This window comes from Neopsephotus bourkii, unplaced genomic scaffold (genome assembly GCF_033783945.1).
Source record: "Neopsephotus bourkii isolate Nb327-2 ecotype Australia unplaced genomic scaffold, CSIRO-AGI_Nbou_v1 NB_284, whole genome shotgun sequence".
NCBI classification, from domain to species: domain Eukaryota; kingdom Metazoa; phylum Chordata; class Aves; order Psittaciformes; family Psittacidae; genus Neopsephotus; species Neopsephotus bourkii.
In genome coordinates, this window is record NW_026900793.1 from 1,968,522 (window position 1) to 1,983,314 (window position 14,793).

General features: G+C 66.0%; 2 protein-coding genes across 2 annotated transcripts; one reads left to right on the forward strand and one right to left on the reverse strand.

The window, feature by feature from the left end:
- The first annotated feature begins 2,209 nt into the window (after positions 1-2,209).
- Positions 2,210-4,355, forward strand: LOC133208841 (2'-5'-oligoadenylate synthase 1-like). Its single transcript, XM_061347039.1, has 6 exons — positions 2,210-2,420; positions 2,575-2,869; positions 2,949-3,124; positions 3,207-3,448; positions 3,536-3,668; positions 3,747-4,355. The coding sequence occupies exons 1-6, from the start codon at positions 2,226-2,228 to the stop codon at positions 4,251-4,253; spliced, it is 1,548 nt and encodes a 515-aa protein (XP_061203023.1). The 5' UTR covers positions 2,210-2,225; the 3' UTR covers positions 4,254-4,355.
- A 754-nt stretch (positions 4,356-5,109) lies between these two features.
- On the reverse strand, positions 5,110-11,342 carry SEMA3B (semaphorin 3B). The gene is made up of 18 exons (XM_061347055.1): positions 10,732-11,342; positions 10,264-10,397; positions 9,247-9,404; positions 9,109-9,171; positions 8,905-9,024; positions 8,732-8,825; positions 8,524-8,643; positions 8,088-8,233; positions 7,885-7,999; positions 7,726-7,795; positions 7,498-7,642; positions 7,172-7,391; positions 6,999-7,090; positions 6,804-6,845; positions 6,543-6,700; positions 6,376-6,431; positions 6,160-6,299; positions 5,110-6,082 (listed from the first exon to the last, which is right to left on the reverse strand). Exons 1-18 carry the CDS (start codon positions 10,836-10,838, stop codon positions 5,642-5,644), a joined length of 2,421 nt encoding a protein of 806 aa, XP_061203039.1. The 5' UTR covers positions 10,839-11,342; the 3' UTR covers positions 5,110-5,641.
- Between the last annotated feature and the right edge of the window lie 3,451 nt (positions 11,343-14,793).

Consider the following 14,793-nt stretch of genomic DNA (forward strand, 5'->3'; position numbering starts at 1 on the left):
CATAGCCACGCGCGCGAAGCCCCGCCCCTGGAGGGAGGCCCTGCCCCTTGGACCCGCCCCCTGGACCCGCCGCGCAGCCCCCTGGGAGCGCCCACCGGCCCTGCGCATGCGGACTGCAGCTGCTGGCGCGCGTCGCCCCGGGTGACCCGGGAGCGCCCTGCGAGCCTTGGCGGAGCCGGTGTCCCCCGCGCCCGGGTCCGTGGCCCTGCCCCGTTCCCGCTGCTATTCCCCGTGTCTCTGCCCGTATCCCTACCGGTGTGCCCGCCCGTATCCCCTGTATGTCTGCTCGTGCCCCTGTCCCATTGCTGTTTCCCTGTCCCATCACTGTCCCTGCTCAATCCCTTCTGCTGCCCTTGCCTGCACCTCATTAGGAAAATCTCATTCTCTGTTGTACCAATTAGTCATTGTAGTATGAAGTTGCATGAACTTCCTTAAGGCACATACATGTGCAGATGTTTGTGTGTACGGTTGGTGGCTACAGGACCCCAGGTCATTGGGAAAAGGAACAAGAGGAGGGAATAGAGCATCACCACGAGGGATGAATGCCACTGCAGCACCTCAGCCCCTCCTATTACCCACCCTCACAGACCAGCACTGTAGTGACTCCAGGGATACCCAGCTAAGGGGAAGAAGGATGATCCCACCCTAGGAGAGTGTGGTGGCTTTGCAGAGCAGGGGTGTGGTGGGGTGTAGAGGTTGATCAGACTGTGCTGTACCTCGGCATGCAAAAGGTGCGAGAGCCACGTGTGAAAACACATTTGGGGTGCCCCAATTTGTCTGGGACACACGTGGGTGCAAATAAAGAACGGCTCTGTCTTGCTGCTCTTGCCTTGGTGTCCCTGTCTTGCTCCTCGAGCTGCAGGGGCCGGCTGTGAAATGCCCATGTCACCTCTCCATGCCCACAGCCCTGCCCCTGCCTGTAGCCCTGCTGCTGGTCCTCTCCTTCCCCTCTCCCTGCTCACATCCCTGCCCCTGTCAGCGTACCTGCCCCTGCCTGTATCCCTGCCCAAACACCTGCTCCTGTTCCCATTTGATCCCTGCCCATAACAGTGCTCTTGTCCCCGCTCTTGCCCCTGCCCTCATCTATGCAACTTCCCTTGTCTCTGCCCGTCTCTACCGCTGCCCTGCCTGCCACCTTATCCCTGTCTCTGACCCCGACTGCACCCTATACCCATCCCCATCCCTATATTTGTCCCTGACCCTGCTGATGCCCCATCCCTGCCCCCTCCTGCCTCCTTTCTCTACCCCCTGCCCGTCTTCTGCCCATGTCCTGACCGCCTTTCCGTTCCCTCTCCTGCCTCCATTCTCCATTGCCTTCCCCTCTTCATGTTCCTGCCTGTCCTGGATGAGCTCCTCCCCGACCCTCCCTGAGTTTCCAGGCCTGAGTTTCAGACTTTTGGCTCTTCCAATTTCCCAGAGCAGGGAAGCGGGGCTGAGGGGCAATGGAAGGGACGAGGGGGCTGGAGCCGCCGAGGGCTCTTGTTTCCATCCAAACGCACTTTCCTTTCCAGCCCGCGGAATCAGAAACCGAAAGCGGCGCAGAAACAGAAACTCCCGTTTCCCGGCTCCAGCGTAGCCGGCGCTTAAGGCAGCGCTCACAGCAGCGCCCTGCCCGGACCGCCTGCCGCTGCGAGCGGTGACACCCGGGCCCCGGGTGATACCGGCACCGACCACGTCCCACTGCCCACGGTGACACCAAGGTCTCTGGTGACTCTGGCACCGACCACGTCCCATTGCCCACGGTGACACCAAGGTCTCTGGTGACTCTGGCACTGACCACGTCCCATTGCCCGCAGTGACACCAAGGTCTCTGGTGACTCTGGCACCGACCACATCCCATTGCCCACGGTGACACCGTGCTACCAGCCATGTCCCACAGTTCGAAACGCGAGCCCCGGGTGTGGGCACAGGCAGGTGCTGGTGCAGACTGGGCATCCCCAGCCCTCGGGCAGGGTTCCCTGTGCCACTGCGGTCCTCCCGGGCCACGATGTCCCGCAGCACCCCAGCCCCAGGCTCCCCCCTGGTGCCCCGCAGCCCCTCCTGCCCCCGCGGGGAGGGCATCGGAGGTACCGGGGGGCAGGAGCTCCCCGGGGAGCCGGGCCAGTGGAGAGGCAAAACCCCGGGCTGGAGCCACCTTAAATGCCTCGTGGTGACGCAATCGGGGGGGGTGGCCCGGTAAGGTTTAAAACCTGCTGCCGGCAGGGGAAGAGATCAGACCCGGCAGCATGGATGTGCAGCAGGAGGCATCCGAGGGCGGGCTGAGGACGGTGGCCAGCAACAAGCTGGACACCTGGATCATGGAGACCCTGCAACCCAGCGTGGCTTTCTGCAGGCAGGTGAAGCAGACGGTGAAGCAGATCTGTGATTTCCTGAAGGAGGACTGCTTCCACACAGGCATCTGTGTCCACAGGACCGTTAAGGTGAGTGCTGCCCTGCTCACGGACCAGCCAGCACCCCTGCCATCACCATTCCCTCTGTCCTGCTGCTCCAGCTCCTGCCTTGCCTCAGGAATGGTGGCTCCAGGGGTGGTGGCAGGCAATCCCCGTGCTGAGCACGCAGGGTGTCTTTCTGCAGGGTGGCTCAGCAGGCAAGGGCACGGCTTTGCAGAACAGCTCTGATGCCGACGTGGTGCTCTTCCTCAGCTGCTTCTCCAGCTACCAGCAGCAGGAGCAGGAGAGGAGCTATATCCTGGATTTGATCGAGAAGAGACTGCGCACCTGCAGGCAGAGCCTGACATCCACCGTGAGCATCAGTGAGCCCCGCTACAAGGGTCCTGGTAACGCACCGCGCTCCCTCAGCCTCACTCTCTGCTCCAAGGACACATTGGAGTCCATCGAGGTGGACATCCTGCCTGCCTATGATGCCTTGGGTAGGTGCTGCAGGCTGGTGTGGGGCTGGGTTGCAGTGTCAGCACCGGGCTGGCTCTCACCCTCCTTCTCACCCCACAGGGCAGGTGAGCCAGGACGCCCCACCGGATGCCAGTGTGTACATAGGGCTCCTGAACGCCAGCAGTGCCCCTGGGGAGTTCTCCCCTTGCTTCACTGAGCTGCAGAAAACATTTGTGAAGCGCTGCCCTGCCAAGCTGAAGAACCTCCTGCGCCTGGTGAAGCACTGGTACAAGGAGGTGAGGGGCTGCCCGGGTTCCCTGGCACTCACCAGCCCCTCGCCCTGCCCACCTCTCACCCCTGTCGCTGTCTCCTGCCCAGCTGCTGAAGCCACAGTACCCCACCGCAGACCTGCCCCCCCAGTACGCCCTGGAGCTGCTGACCATCTATGCCTGGGAGGAGGGCACAGGCTCCTCTGACTCCTTTGCCATGGCTGAAGGCTTCCGGACCGTGCTGGAGCTGCTGTGCCGGCACCAGGAGATCTGCGTCTACTGGGAGAAGTACTACTCGCTCCAGCACAACCAGATCGGTGCCCACATCAAGGCGCTGCTGCGCAGTCCCTGGTGAGCACTGTGCCCGGTGGGACCTGTGCCATGTGCCCCACAGTGCTGCCCAGGGCTGACAGCGGTTTCCACACTCTGTGTTTGCAGCCCTATCATCCTGGACCCCGCTGACCCAACAGGGATCCTCGGCCAAGGCAAGGATTGGAACCTGGTGGCACGGGGAGCTGCCTGCCACCGTTCCCTGCCCTGCATCAGTACTGCCCAGCCCTGGGCTGTGCAGGTAAGGCTGCCTGCCCTGCAGCATTCCCCCCCTCTCCCAACCCTGCAGCTTTGCCCACCCGCTCTTGCATCCCTGCAGCCAGCCCGGCCTGTGAAGGTAGAAGTGAGGCAGTTGCTGGGCACCAGCCTGAGCAGGACCATCAGCCCTGGCACCACCATCCGGCAACTGAAGGAGGTGATTGAGCAGGAGTGGGGCATCCCTTGGTACCAGCAGCGCCTGGCACAGCAGGAGCCAGGCCGGAGTTCCGTTGTCCTACAGGACGGCACGACCCTGGCCTCCCACGGCATCTTCTACAGCACCACTCTGCTGCTGCTGCAGACAGAGCCCCAGGCGATGGAAGTCTTTGTGAAGGATGACAAGAATCGGACCACCACCTACACGGTGCTGCCAACCACCACTGTCCGGCAGCTGAAGGAGCAGATCCAGAGCCAGCAGGGGCCTCCCGCTGACCAGCAGCGCCTGACATACAGCTCCCGGGAGCTGGAGGACCAGCACATGCTGGTACACTACCATGTCCAGCCCAGGAGCACGATCTTCATGCTCCTGCGGCTCCGCGGGGGTGCAGACCCCCAGTTCCCTAACTGAGTATTGGTGCTAGCATTCCTGTACCCCCAGTCCCGAGTATTGCCCCTGTGCTCCCCCTTCCCTTCTGGTCACGCTGAAAATAAATGTCTCCATACATCCTTGTGCTGCTCTCTGTTCCCAGTGGCACAGAAGGGTGGTTAGGGGGGTTCCCGTTGGAATGAGGGGGGTCCACAATGTCACCAGACGCTGGGACAGTATAGGGATACATAGAGGCAGAGCACTAGTGGTGCCAGCCCAGTGCTAACTGGTCCTCAGGAAAGTAGCTCCATCCTCTGCCTCCACTCTGCCTGTTCCTGCCTGCAGCAGTCTGTAAACCTTCCCAGGCCCCTCCCCTGCTCACCACTGGGCAGTCGGGGTGGCCCAGTCCCCAGGGCTTCACTCTGGGGAGTCCTGGCCACCGTCCCTGCAGGTGCCAGCCGGCTGGAGGCACTGTCCCACCACGGGGACCTCCTGCCAGGGGTCCCTGCCTGTGCCCGCACCGCAGTTCAGGTGCTGGGCTGGGGCGCAGCCAGCGCTGGGACATGACTCGGAAGCGTGATGTGGCCGATGCCAGTGTCACCAGGAGCCTGGTGCCACCGCGGGCAGCAGGAGCAGCAGACAGCAGCAGACTGGGCTCATCTCCCGGGCACTGGTGAGGCGCTGGGCTGTCGGCACTGGGAAGTTTCGGTTTCCCAGCTCCAGAAACGAAAGGGGGGGGGGGCCGCGGGTGGGGGGCGTGCGGGAGGCCGGGAGGGGGACTCCGCCTACCTACGTACCTGCAGGGGGTGGCGCAGGCTGCCCGTGGGGGTCCCTACCCCAGGACACGGGGCTGCCCCCCGCCCTCAGTGCTCCCTGGGGCAGCCATCAGACCCTGAGCTGAATCCTCTGCTTTATTGTGCTCAATTAGTACAAGCCCCTTCACGCCGCTGCTTTGCACCCGGGCCGCTGGGTGCCACCTCTGTGCCCCCCACTACTTCCCCTCCGGGCACCCTCCTCCTGCAGCCCCCTCGCCCTACTGCTGCCCACACCGTCTCTCCAGGGTCCCACTGCCCACTGCAGCCCCCCAGGACTCGAGGGTGGCACCCCCCGCGGTGCCATGCCGGGGGTGAGGCATAGCCTGGCCCTGCCACCCCCCCCAGGGCATGCTTACATTCAACCGTAACAGTCGTTAATAAATACCTGGGTGACTCCGCGGTGCTGGCACCGGCTGGGTGCCCCCACCCGTGCTGGAGCCGGTGCCAAGGGTGGCCAGCAGCCCCTCGACGGGGTGCTCAGTCCGGCTGCCCTGCTGGGCCCGGCGCCGCAGCCCCCCCGCTGCTGCCGGCGGGCGGCCGAGACTGGCGGGGGCTTTGCCCCTGCCCGCGGCCCCGCTCCTAGGCAGAGCCCGGCACCCGGGGCCGGTCCCGGGGTCACCAGGGCGATGCGCTGCGGGGGCCCCGCTCGGCCCGCGACCCCTCGTGTGTGCGCCGGCGGCGGGCGCTGCGCGGCTCCTCGCCCTGCCCGCGGCCTGGGGGTCCGGCCGGGGTGCGGGGGGGTGGCAGGGGTCTGCCCCGGGCCCGGAGCCGCTCGCACACCCGATCAGCGGCCCCCAGCGGCGGGCGCTCCACCAGCTGGAGGAAGTCTTGGTACCAGAGCTTGCGGCTGGGCGCCCCGGCGGGGAGCTGCGGGTCTCTGTCGGGGGCCGTGCCCGCTGCCTGCCGGGCGCCGATCACCTCCAGGGAGAGCCGCAGCAGCGGCTGGGTGAAGCCGTGCTCGGTGGCGTGGCACAGGTAGAGGCCAGCGTCGGCACGCTGCACACTGCGCACAAGGACACCCCGCTCCATCCGCACCACCCGCTCGTCCATCCGCACCTACAGCGCCACGGGAACGGGCGGTCAGCTCAGCACGGCACGGTCCCACCGGTGGCACCCGGCTGGGGAGAGCCTACCTCTCGCTGGGGGTCATCCCGGGTGCGCTGGTATGTCCAGAACACGCGGGCTTGCAGGGATTTGGGCACGCACTCCAGGAAGGCGGTGCTGCCCTCCACCCCATAGAGCTGCTTCTGGAGCACAGTGCCCCGCCGGGGGTCTGGGGGGACACAGCCTGGCTGTCAGCCCGCTGCCCCAGCAGGGCTGACTCCTACACCTGCCCGGTCCCATCTCACCTTCGGAGCAGAGCACGTTGGGGTCACCGTTGCGGACATCCTGCCGGCGGAAACGCCTAAGGGAAGGCGATGGAAGAGCGGGGGCTGCGGCAGCACCACTTGCACCGGGCACTGCGGCCTCGGGGCAGGTTGGCCGCACCAGGGCCGTACCCCAGCACATCACCTACCTCTTGGTGCTGGGCACATAGCGGGTGCAGGCAGTGCCATCCCAGGCACAGTACGGGTCCCGGGCCAGGCAGCACTCGGCACAAGCTTTGCCATAGGCGCTGCAGCGGTGCAGGGGCAGCTGTGCCAGTGCCGTTGCTGAGCCAGCATAGAGCTGTTGCTGGGGGGGGGGGCAGAAGCAGAGCTGAACACCTCTGCATCACAGCATGGGGCCAGGCAGAGCCATGGTGGGACATGAGGACCTATCCAGGGTCCCTTCTTACCCGCTTGGAGGAGAGCTGCAGGCTGGTGATGGGGGAGGCATCCTGTGGACAGGGTGCAGGCAGGAGTCAGAGTGTGCCTGTGCTGCCAGCTCCCACACCCCAGAAGCTGGAGTGCCCCAGCACAACCCAGAGCAGGGGCAGCAGAAAGGGGTGCAGAGTGGTTGTGACTGGTGGGGCATGCAGCCCCCTCCTCACCTGGAAGACCTGCAGCTCCTCCAGCACCAGTGGCTCCATGTGGTTCCAGCTCTCCTTGGGAACAGAGACGACCTTCAGCACCGTGCCCACATCTGCAGGCAGGGACAAGTGAGACCCGAGCCCTGGCATCCCCTAGCTGAGCCCCCAGTCCCAACCCTTGAGTCACTACATGCCTGTGCCAACAAAGAGGACGTCGTAATGGCCATCAGTGGCAGTGACGCGGTCCACGGCGATGCGGGTGAAGGTGTAGGGCATGGCGGCTTGCAGGAAGAGGGGGCGCTGGCCGTGGGGCAGCACCGGGTTGTACATCAGCGGGTGGTGCCGGGCAAACTGGATCACCTCATCTGGGAAGTCCTTGGTGGAGCCGAAGGTGCCAAAGGTTTTGCTGGGGCACTGTGGGGAGGCAGCACCGACTGAGCCAGGTCTCACTCCCAACCACCCCACCTTGGGTACCGGCATCCCCCCAGCAGCACCACTGGGATACCCCCGAACCACGTACCATGCCTGGGCGGGGGTATGGCACACGGCCCTGGTACGGTACCCACTGGTAGTTGGGACCTTCCTTGTGTGCAAAGGGGCCCAGGAAAGCCCGGCGGATGTCAGCCATGGTGTAAACGCAGATGGCGGATCCCTGGAAAACAGAGCTGGGGGGGGAGAGAGGGGATGATGTGAGGGGTGAGTGGGGCACCGCTGGGTACCTGGGGGGGCAGTGGGGAGGGGGCTTGACCTGGAGGTGGAGAAGACAGTGTAGACCAGGGGGTTGCGCTTGTCCTTTGTCTGCAGCAGGAAAACGTCCCCTGCAAGCAGGGAGGACACCAGTGCCACCCGAATGTGCCAGGGGAGCCCATGACCACTGGAAAGGCCATGTCCCCCCTCCCGTACTCACGGAGCTCATCGAAGACAGTGTCTGCCCCATCGGGTCCCGGCACGGCACACACGAGCCGAGCCTTCAGGAAGGTTGTCCACTTGTTCACCAGGCTGCGCTGCCCACCTACGTCATTCTGTCCAGAGGAAGACACCGGCATCAGCGGCGAAGGGTGGCACCCCCGACCTCCCTTGCCTCCTGCTTGGGGGGGGGGCTGCTCCTACCCGGCAGATCTGGCCGATGCGGGCAAAGCTGCTCCTGCCCAGCCCCTGCTGCCGCTCCACTGCCGTCTCGCGGAAGAAGAAGTAGATCTTGTCATCGTCAGGGTCATCGCTCTCCGGCACCCAAAAAACGGCCACAAACTTGGGCTCTGGGGGCAGAGGGATACTGCCTCCAGTGCCCCTGGTAGATCGGCTCACCTGGGCCCTGAGGCGCCTGCTGGGGTCCCAGGGGAGCGCAGACCGCTCCATGCCCAGCTGCAGGGCAGAGGCAGGGTGACGGTGGGACCCCATCAAGCACCGGTGCCTGCAGATGGATGGGGACCCCCCAGATCACCCTCCGCCTGCAGCTTGGAGGACTCATGGAGCGATGCCTCCAGGGAGCAATGATGCCGCGCTGGGGTACCGCAGCTCCGCCACCCTCCCGCTGCCCAGCACTGACCATTGAGCCAGCGGGAGTCATGCTGCTCGGTGCGGATGGAGGGACGCTGGCCCAGGCTGCGGAAGATGGTAAAGTCACGGCCCATCAGATCGGTGGCCACCCCGGAGTAGAGCTCCTCGCCTGGCAGGCACCGAGGGAAGTGTTATGGGGGACCCCCCAGCACCCCACTGCCGCACTGCTCCCCAGCACTGGCTCAGCTCTGCCTTACCCACGAGGATGGAGGCAGCCGCATGCTGGGGGTCATAGGGGCTCTTCCCTTTGCCATCCTCAACGTGCTGGGGGTCCAGCTTGAAGATGGGCTCCTGGAGAGGGGTAAGGACCAGCGGTGGGCAGGCAGCAGCAACCAGGGGCTATGGCCATGCTGGGAAGGTGGGGGCTCACCTCCGCATGCTGGCCAGCCTCCACAAAGGCACAGACGGGGTGGAAGGCGCCGGTGCCGCAGGCGTACAGGTGGGTCCGGTTGTAGGGGTGCAGGATCTTCACAAAGTTCATGCACTCGGCCTGCAGGGCAGAGGGCGTGGGGTGGTGGCACTGGGGTGGCCCCGCAGCACCCCACGGTACCCCCCAGCACCAACTGGCACTCACGGTGATGTCCTTGCCGGCCCAGTTGCACTCCTCCCTCCACTCCACAGGTGCTGGCCAGTAGATCTGCAGGGGGAGAGAGGGACCCTCACAGCCCCGTGCACTCGGGGCTGTCCCACTGCGTCCCCCCATCCCCGTTACCTTCCTGTCCCGCTGGCTGATGTCATCCAGGGCCAGGGAGAGGAGGTGGTTCTGGGCGCCAACGAAGAGGCGGCCGCGCTCCTCATCCAGCAGCAGGGCCTCGTAGCAGCATGAGCGCTCCAGCGCAAAGAGGCGCAGACCATGGCGAGCCCGCAGCTCTGCCGGGACCCACCGGCACTGCTCAGCCCCGCCATAGCGCTGCCTGCTGCCCACACACTCCCCTGCCTCAGACACACATCCAGGGACACCTGGGGCTGGCCATGGGCTCCCCCCTGCTGTGCCACCTCCTCCCCCAAACCTGTCCCACTGGCTTGACCAGGTTCACAACCCCCTGCTGGCCCAGCACCATCCAGCAGCCATCCCATGCCCCATCCCCCCTGAACCTATTCCATGCCCCCAGCACCAATCCCATGCTCCTCCCAGAACCCATTCTGTGCCCCCTGCACTCATCCCTGCACAGCCCACCCTGGCATAGCCCACCCCGGTGGCAGTTGGTGGGGCAGAAGAGGCCGTTCCCTGCCCCACAGAGCTAATCCCACTTCAGTGGGAACAAACAGCCCTTTGTCCGGTGGGAGGAGAGAGCTTGCTGGGACCCACCGTTGGACAAAGTCCCCTGTGCCATGCTAGAGCCCACAGAGTGGCCAGTGGGGAGATGGCACCAGCTTGCTGGCTGCCGTGGTGTCCCCACCAGGCATGGCACAGCGTGGCTTGAGAGTGCCACCATACGGAGATGTATACCTGACCTGGGACGTGCTAGAGGCAGTGAAAGCCCCAGTGCACGCAGAGCCCCGAGGGCAGGCAGGTGATCCGGGTGGGGCCGGTAGCAGGTAGGAACCTGGCAGCCCCTGCCAATGCCTGGCAGCCCGCAGGGAAGGCAGCACCGGTGCTGGCGCAGCAGCACTGCCGGGATTTCACCTAACTCCCACCACGGCAGCCCCCCCCATGCTGCCCCCGTGCCCTGGATGATGCTGCCATGAACTGGAGCATCCACACCCCCCTGCCCGTGTCCGTGCTCACCAGGGAAGGCCAGCTTGAGGCGGGGAGTGGCAGTAGGCAGGGGCCGGCCGGCGGCAGCGCTGTGCAGCAGGAGCAGCAGCAGGAGCAGCGTGGGGCTCATGGCTGGGGCCTGGGTGCGGGCCCCGCAGCGGTGGCTGGGGCAGAGAAGCGAGACCTCAGCTCGGGTTACAGCCCCCTCCCCACACCCCCCGGACCGTGACCCCTCCCCAGCGCTGCTGCTGGGATCCGGAGAGCCCCGAGCATCTGCACGGTGCAGCCCTGACACCGCGAGAGGGGACGCACCGCTGGGCTTGACCGGGTGACTGCAGCTGGGGACACGGGCCAGCTGCATCCCGCGTGGCTTTAACCCCCACTAATCCAACCCTGAGCCACGGGCTCCGGGAGCAGCTCTCCCACTCCTGCCCATGAGGAAACAGAGGCGTCTTGGCCAAGCAGCATCCAGCCGTCCCCACACCTGCCCATTCCTGCCTGCAAGCACAGAGCCGGCCTGTGAGGACAGGGACAAGGACAGGGCAAGCACCAGGGTGGTGCCAGCCAGCCAGGGCACCCTGGGCAGACAGAAGGCTTCTGAGCATTGGGCAACCTGGCCATTATGGGAATCATGGTAGTCATAGGTTCTTGTGCCTCAGTTTCCCCCAGGCTACAGACCCTGTATTCAGCCCCGGGCTCTCCTTGTACTACCCTGCAAACAGGAACGGGGTTTGGGGGGTCTAGCCAAGCAGGTGCCCTCAGTCCCCAGAGGGGCACATGGTGCCACACCATCACCTTCACGGGCACTCAGATCAAGGAAGAGCTCCTCCAGCTCTGGCACCCTCTCCCCTGGGGAGCAGGAGGTGATGGTTATCTCGAGCACTGTGCCAACACACAGCTCCCCACCCTGCCTGCTAGCCATGCTGGAGCACCCCCAGCCAGCCGGGATGTGCCAACCAGCACCTCCCTGCGCCACGTGCAAAGCACAAGCCGGGCCACCAGCCCTGGGCACAGCAGTCCGGTATCACCCGTGCCACAGCTGGGACACCGCTGCCCACCAAAGCCCCACCGCTGCCCCAGGGCTCAGCGCAACTGCCCCCAGTCTTGAGGTGCGTGCTAGGCTGGGGCGGGTGCACGGCAAGAGGGACACGCGCCCGTGGCACTGCCCAGCACAGACCCGGGCACGGCCGGACGGGGCTTGCCCTCGGCGGGCAGGGTGGGGAGCGAGCCCCGGGCTGGCAACAGGCATCGGGCAGGGCCCCGGCCGTGAGCAGTGCCGCGGGGCTGGGCTGCTCGGCGCTAATGGCATTTCCAGAGGCGCCGGAACAAGGTGCGGGCCCGCCGGGCTCTGCCAGCCCCTCCGGTTGCTGCCAGCCATACCCCGGGGGCACCGGGGTCCTCCCGCCCGCCCGGCACCGGGCAGAGCCCTGGGAACGGACCCTCCCGCCGACCCCTCCGGCCCGATGCCGGCACCGGGGGCAGGTTGGGGGGGGGGGGGGCAGAAGCTGCAGCACCAGAGGGTCCCCGGTGCCAGCACTGGGAGCTCCAGTCCCGAGATCCCCGGTGCCAACATCTTCAATTCCTCCGATGCCAGTCCCAGCACGGACGCAGCCCCTGGCCCCCCGGTGCCGGCCCCAGCCCCACCGAGACCGCCGGGCAGCCCCAGCCGCCAGCCTCCCGGTGACCGTCCAGGACACGGACCCAGCCGCCAGTGCCCCGCTGCCACCCTCCCGACGGCAGCGCTGGGACCCGACCCCGGGACCCCCCTCGTCCCCTTCCCCGGCACCCACCTGTGTCCTGTCCCGGCTCGGCTCGGCCCGGCCCGGTCCCCCCCTCCGCGTCCGCCGAGCGGCAGCGGGACGGCCCCTGCGGGGCGGGGCGGGGCGGGGCGGGGCCCGGGGCGCGGGCCCACGGACACGCGCGTACGCACGTGAGGGCACACGCACACTCGTGTGCACAGACACGCGGGCACGCGCACAGGTGTGCACAGACACGCGGGAACGCGCACACAGGTGTGCGAACAGGCACACGCTTGGACACGTGCGGACACGCTTGGACACAGCCGCTCACAAGCACACGCAGGCACTGAGGGACACGCACATGCCCGCACAGCGTCCGTACGGCCCACGGTGACACCGCAGTGACACCCGCTGTCCTCAGGGCACGCCGCGCTCAGCACACGAGGGGTTGGCGTACGGGAGCCTCGGCCACCCCATCCCTAGGAGAGGCAGCTTCCGGCACGGCAGGGCGCTGCCTGCCCCAGTGTGGGGAGCCGGGATGCGCTGGGGCCATGCCGGGGGGCACCGGGGGCCGTGCCGAGGCCGGCGGGGGGCCGGTCCTGCACCCTGCTCAGCTGCAGCCCAGATGTCTGGCCCGGGCCCAGTCCGGAGCAAACAAAACTTCTCCGCTGCCTCCCATTTTCCAGCCGCCGCTGCCAAGAATAACAAGTGAGAGTGGTGCTGGCAGCGGGGCTACGCGCGCCTTGGCAGGCAGGGCTTGGGATGGGGGGATCAACGGCTGTCCTGGGGCCACCCCTTACGCTGTGCCCACCTTGTCACTGACCATCCCTACCGGTGGATGCAGGAGTCAGGGAAGGCGGGTCTGGCATGAGTGGGGAGGCAGGGAGGGAGTGCAGGCAGGCAGTCAGGCAGTGCAGGCAGCAGCAGATGCAGACAGGTGCAGGGTGAGTGGGGAGGCTGAGGATGTAGGCAGCAGCAGGTAGCAGCAGGCAGTGGGTGCGGGCAGGTACAGGCAGGCCAGCAGCATCAGGAGGAGCCGTGCCAGGCAGGGCAATGCCCTTCTGTCTTAGTGCTGGTAACCCTCCTGCTGCTGGCCTGGTTTCACCGGTGTGATGGCAGCAGGCTCTGCCCCAGCACCACTGCTTATTCCCCTCCTGGTTCTGCCACAGTGCCAATCCAGAATCCAGGGTGGCAAGGAGAATGGGAACAGCGAGTGACAGAGTTCGGATGCCAGGGGATCCACTGGCACCAGGATGGCAGGGGTTACTCTGCCCTAAGACTTTGCCCAGGCACCGCAGGAGGACTTTGGCCTGGGTGGCCCCCACAGGGTTGTGCACAGTGTCCCTGTCCCCCCCATCCCAGCCTGTCAGGATGCCCAGCCCTGCACGATGGGCACCTTCCACTGCTGTGCCAGCGCCGTGCCTCAGTTTCCCTCCACCCAGCGCCACTCCCGGCATGCGTGGCGCGGTGGCTGGATGACATCACTGTCACCCCAGTCAGGGAGCCCTGCGGGGACCTTGCTGGCGGCGGCTCCGCCTGAAGGAGCCATCAGGCGTCAGAAGGGCCGGGCTTCCATCCTGGAAAATACAGCTCGGGAGGGATGCGCCACGTCGCCCGCCGGCCACCCCTTCCCTCCCCTCCCCTCCGGGTGCTGCTCACAAGCACCGGGGCCGCCGGGCTCTGGCGCAGGGACAGTCCCCAGCTGGAGCGGGCATCACCACCAGCATCGCGCCCTCATCGCCTGCGGAGGGCAGCATGGCCGGGTGCCGCTGCCTGGCTTCTCGCCACCCCGGGGGTGTCACCGCCAGCGGCGCTAGCAGGTGCTGGAGCCTCCGCTCTTTGATCCCGGCCCTGCCGCCGGCAGATCCGCACCCAGGGATCGCTGCTTCCCCAAGTCTCCCCCGGCAGTTCCGGCTCCAGCGAGCGCTGGCAGCGCCTGAGCCTCCAGCGGTGTTTGCGGTAGGAAGCAGCTCTCCACCTGTGCACGGCAGCAGGCAGCGGGCAACGGCCCCTGCGCCTCCTGTGCGGGCCATGCATGAGCTGCATCCATGCCGTCGGATGGGTGATGAGGAGAGCAGCTGCTGGAGAGCCTGGGCTCAGGGATGGGCATCCACTGGGCAGCGGGATGGGAGCAGATCATGCATTACAAATGGGAGCAGTACCTCACTGGGGTGATGCCATGGGGTGACCCCGAGTGAGGGGGCTGCAGGGTTGCCTCACATACCCCTCCCAGAGCACCCTCTGCCCTGGTCATGCCGTCGTGACCAGGCCCAGTCAGAACCCAGGGGTGACAAGGTGAGCTGTCTCATGCCAACTGGTGCCATTAGTGTCCCTGTGCCACAGGGGCTGGCACAGTCCTGCTCCCCACCAAGAGATGTGTTTGTGTAGCAGGATGGCCTTTGCCAGCCCTCCTGGTGACACTGATGCCTTGCTGGGGGGAGAGGAGAGAGCAGAGGGAGGAGAGAGATCTTCCCCCCAGCCTGCATCCATGGGTACACCCTCCTTGAGCTGAAACCCTCTGAACCCAGTGTCTCCTCACTGGCTTATCTGGCTCACCTGTGCACCAAGGCAGGGAAGTGTCTGCATGTCCCCGTGGCACATGGTATTAGGCCACAGGCTGGCATCAGGATTCGGGTGGCTGCCAGGTCTCTGGTGCAGGAGATGGAGCACATCACAAGTGCTGGTGTGAGGGTTTGACCGTCAGGAAGCAAACAATCCCATGCAGCACAGCACGGTGGTGATGTCCAGGGGGGAGACCAGCTCAAGGCTCACACCCCGTTTATGGATACACCCCCCTCATCATAGCATGCTGGTGTGAGTC

What these genes read in the sequence shown, in the direction of transcription:
- LOC133208841 (XM_061347039.1), top strand. Translation starts at nt 2,226, where the DNA reads ATGGATGTGCAGCAGGAGGCATCCGAGGGCGGGCTGAGGACGGTGGCC. An exon ending in GTGTCCACAGGACCGTTAAG is followed by an intron (nt 2,421 to 2,574) that starts GTGAGTGCTGCC and finishes GTCTTTCTGCAG; the next exon opens with GGTGGCTCAGCAGGCAAGGG. An exon ending in GCCTGCCTATGATGCCTTGG is followed by an intron (nt 2,870 to 2,948) that starts GTAGGTGCTGCA and finishes CTCACCCCACAG; the next exon opens with GGCAGGTGAGCCAGGACGCC.
- SEMA3B (XM_061347055.1), bottom strand. Translation starts at nt 10,838, where the DNA reads ATGCTCAGAAGCCTTCTGTCTGCCCAGGGTGCCCTGGCTGGCTGGCAC. An exon ending in GGCTGCCTCCATCCTCGTGG is followed by an intron (nt 8,644 to 8,731) that starts GTAAGGCAGAGC and finishes GGTGCCTGCCAG; the next exon opens with GCGAGGAGCTCTACTCCGGG. An exon ending in AGGAGCTGCAGGTCTTCCAG is followed by an intron (nt 6,846 to 6,998) that starts GTGAGGAGGGGG and finishes CCCTGTCCACAG; the next exon opens with GATGCCTCCCCCATCACCAG.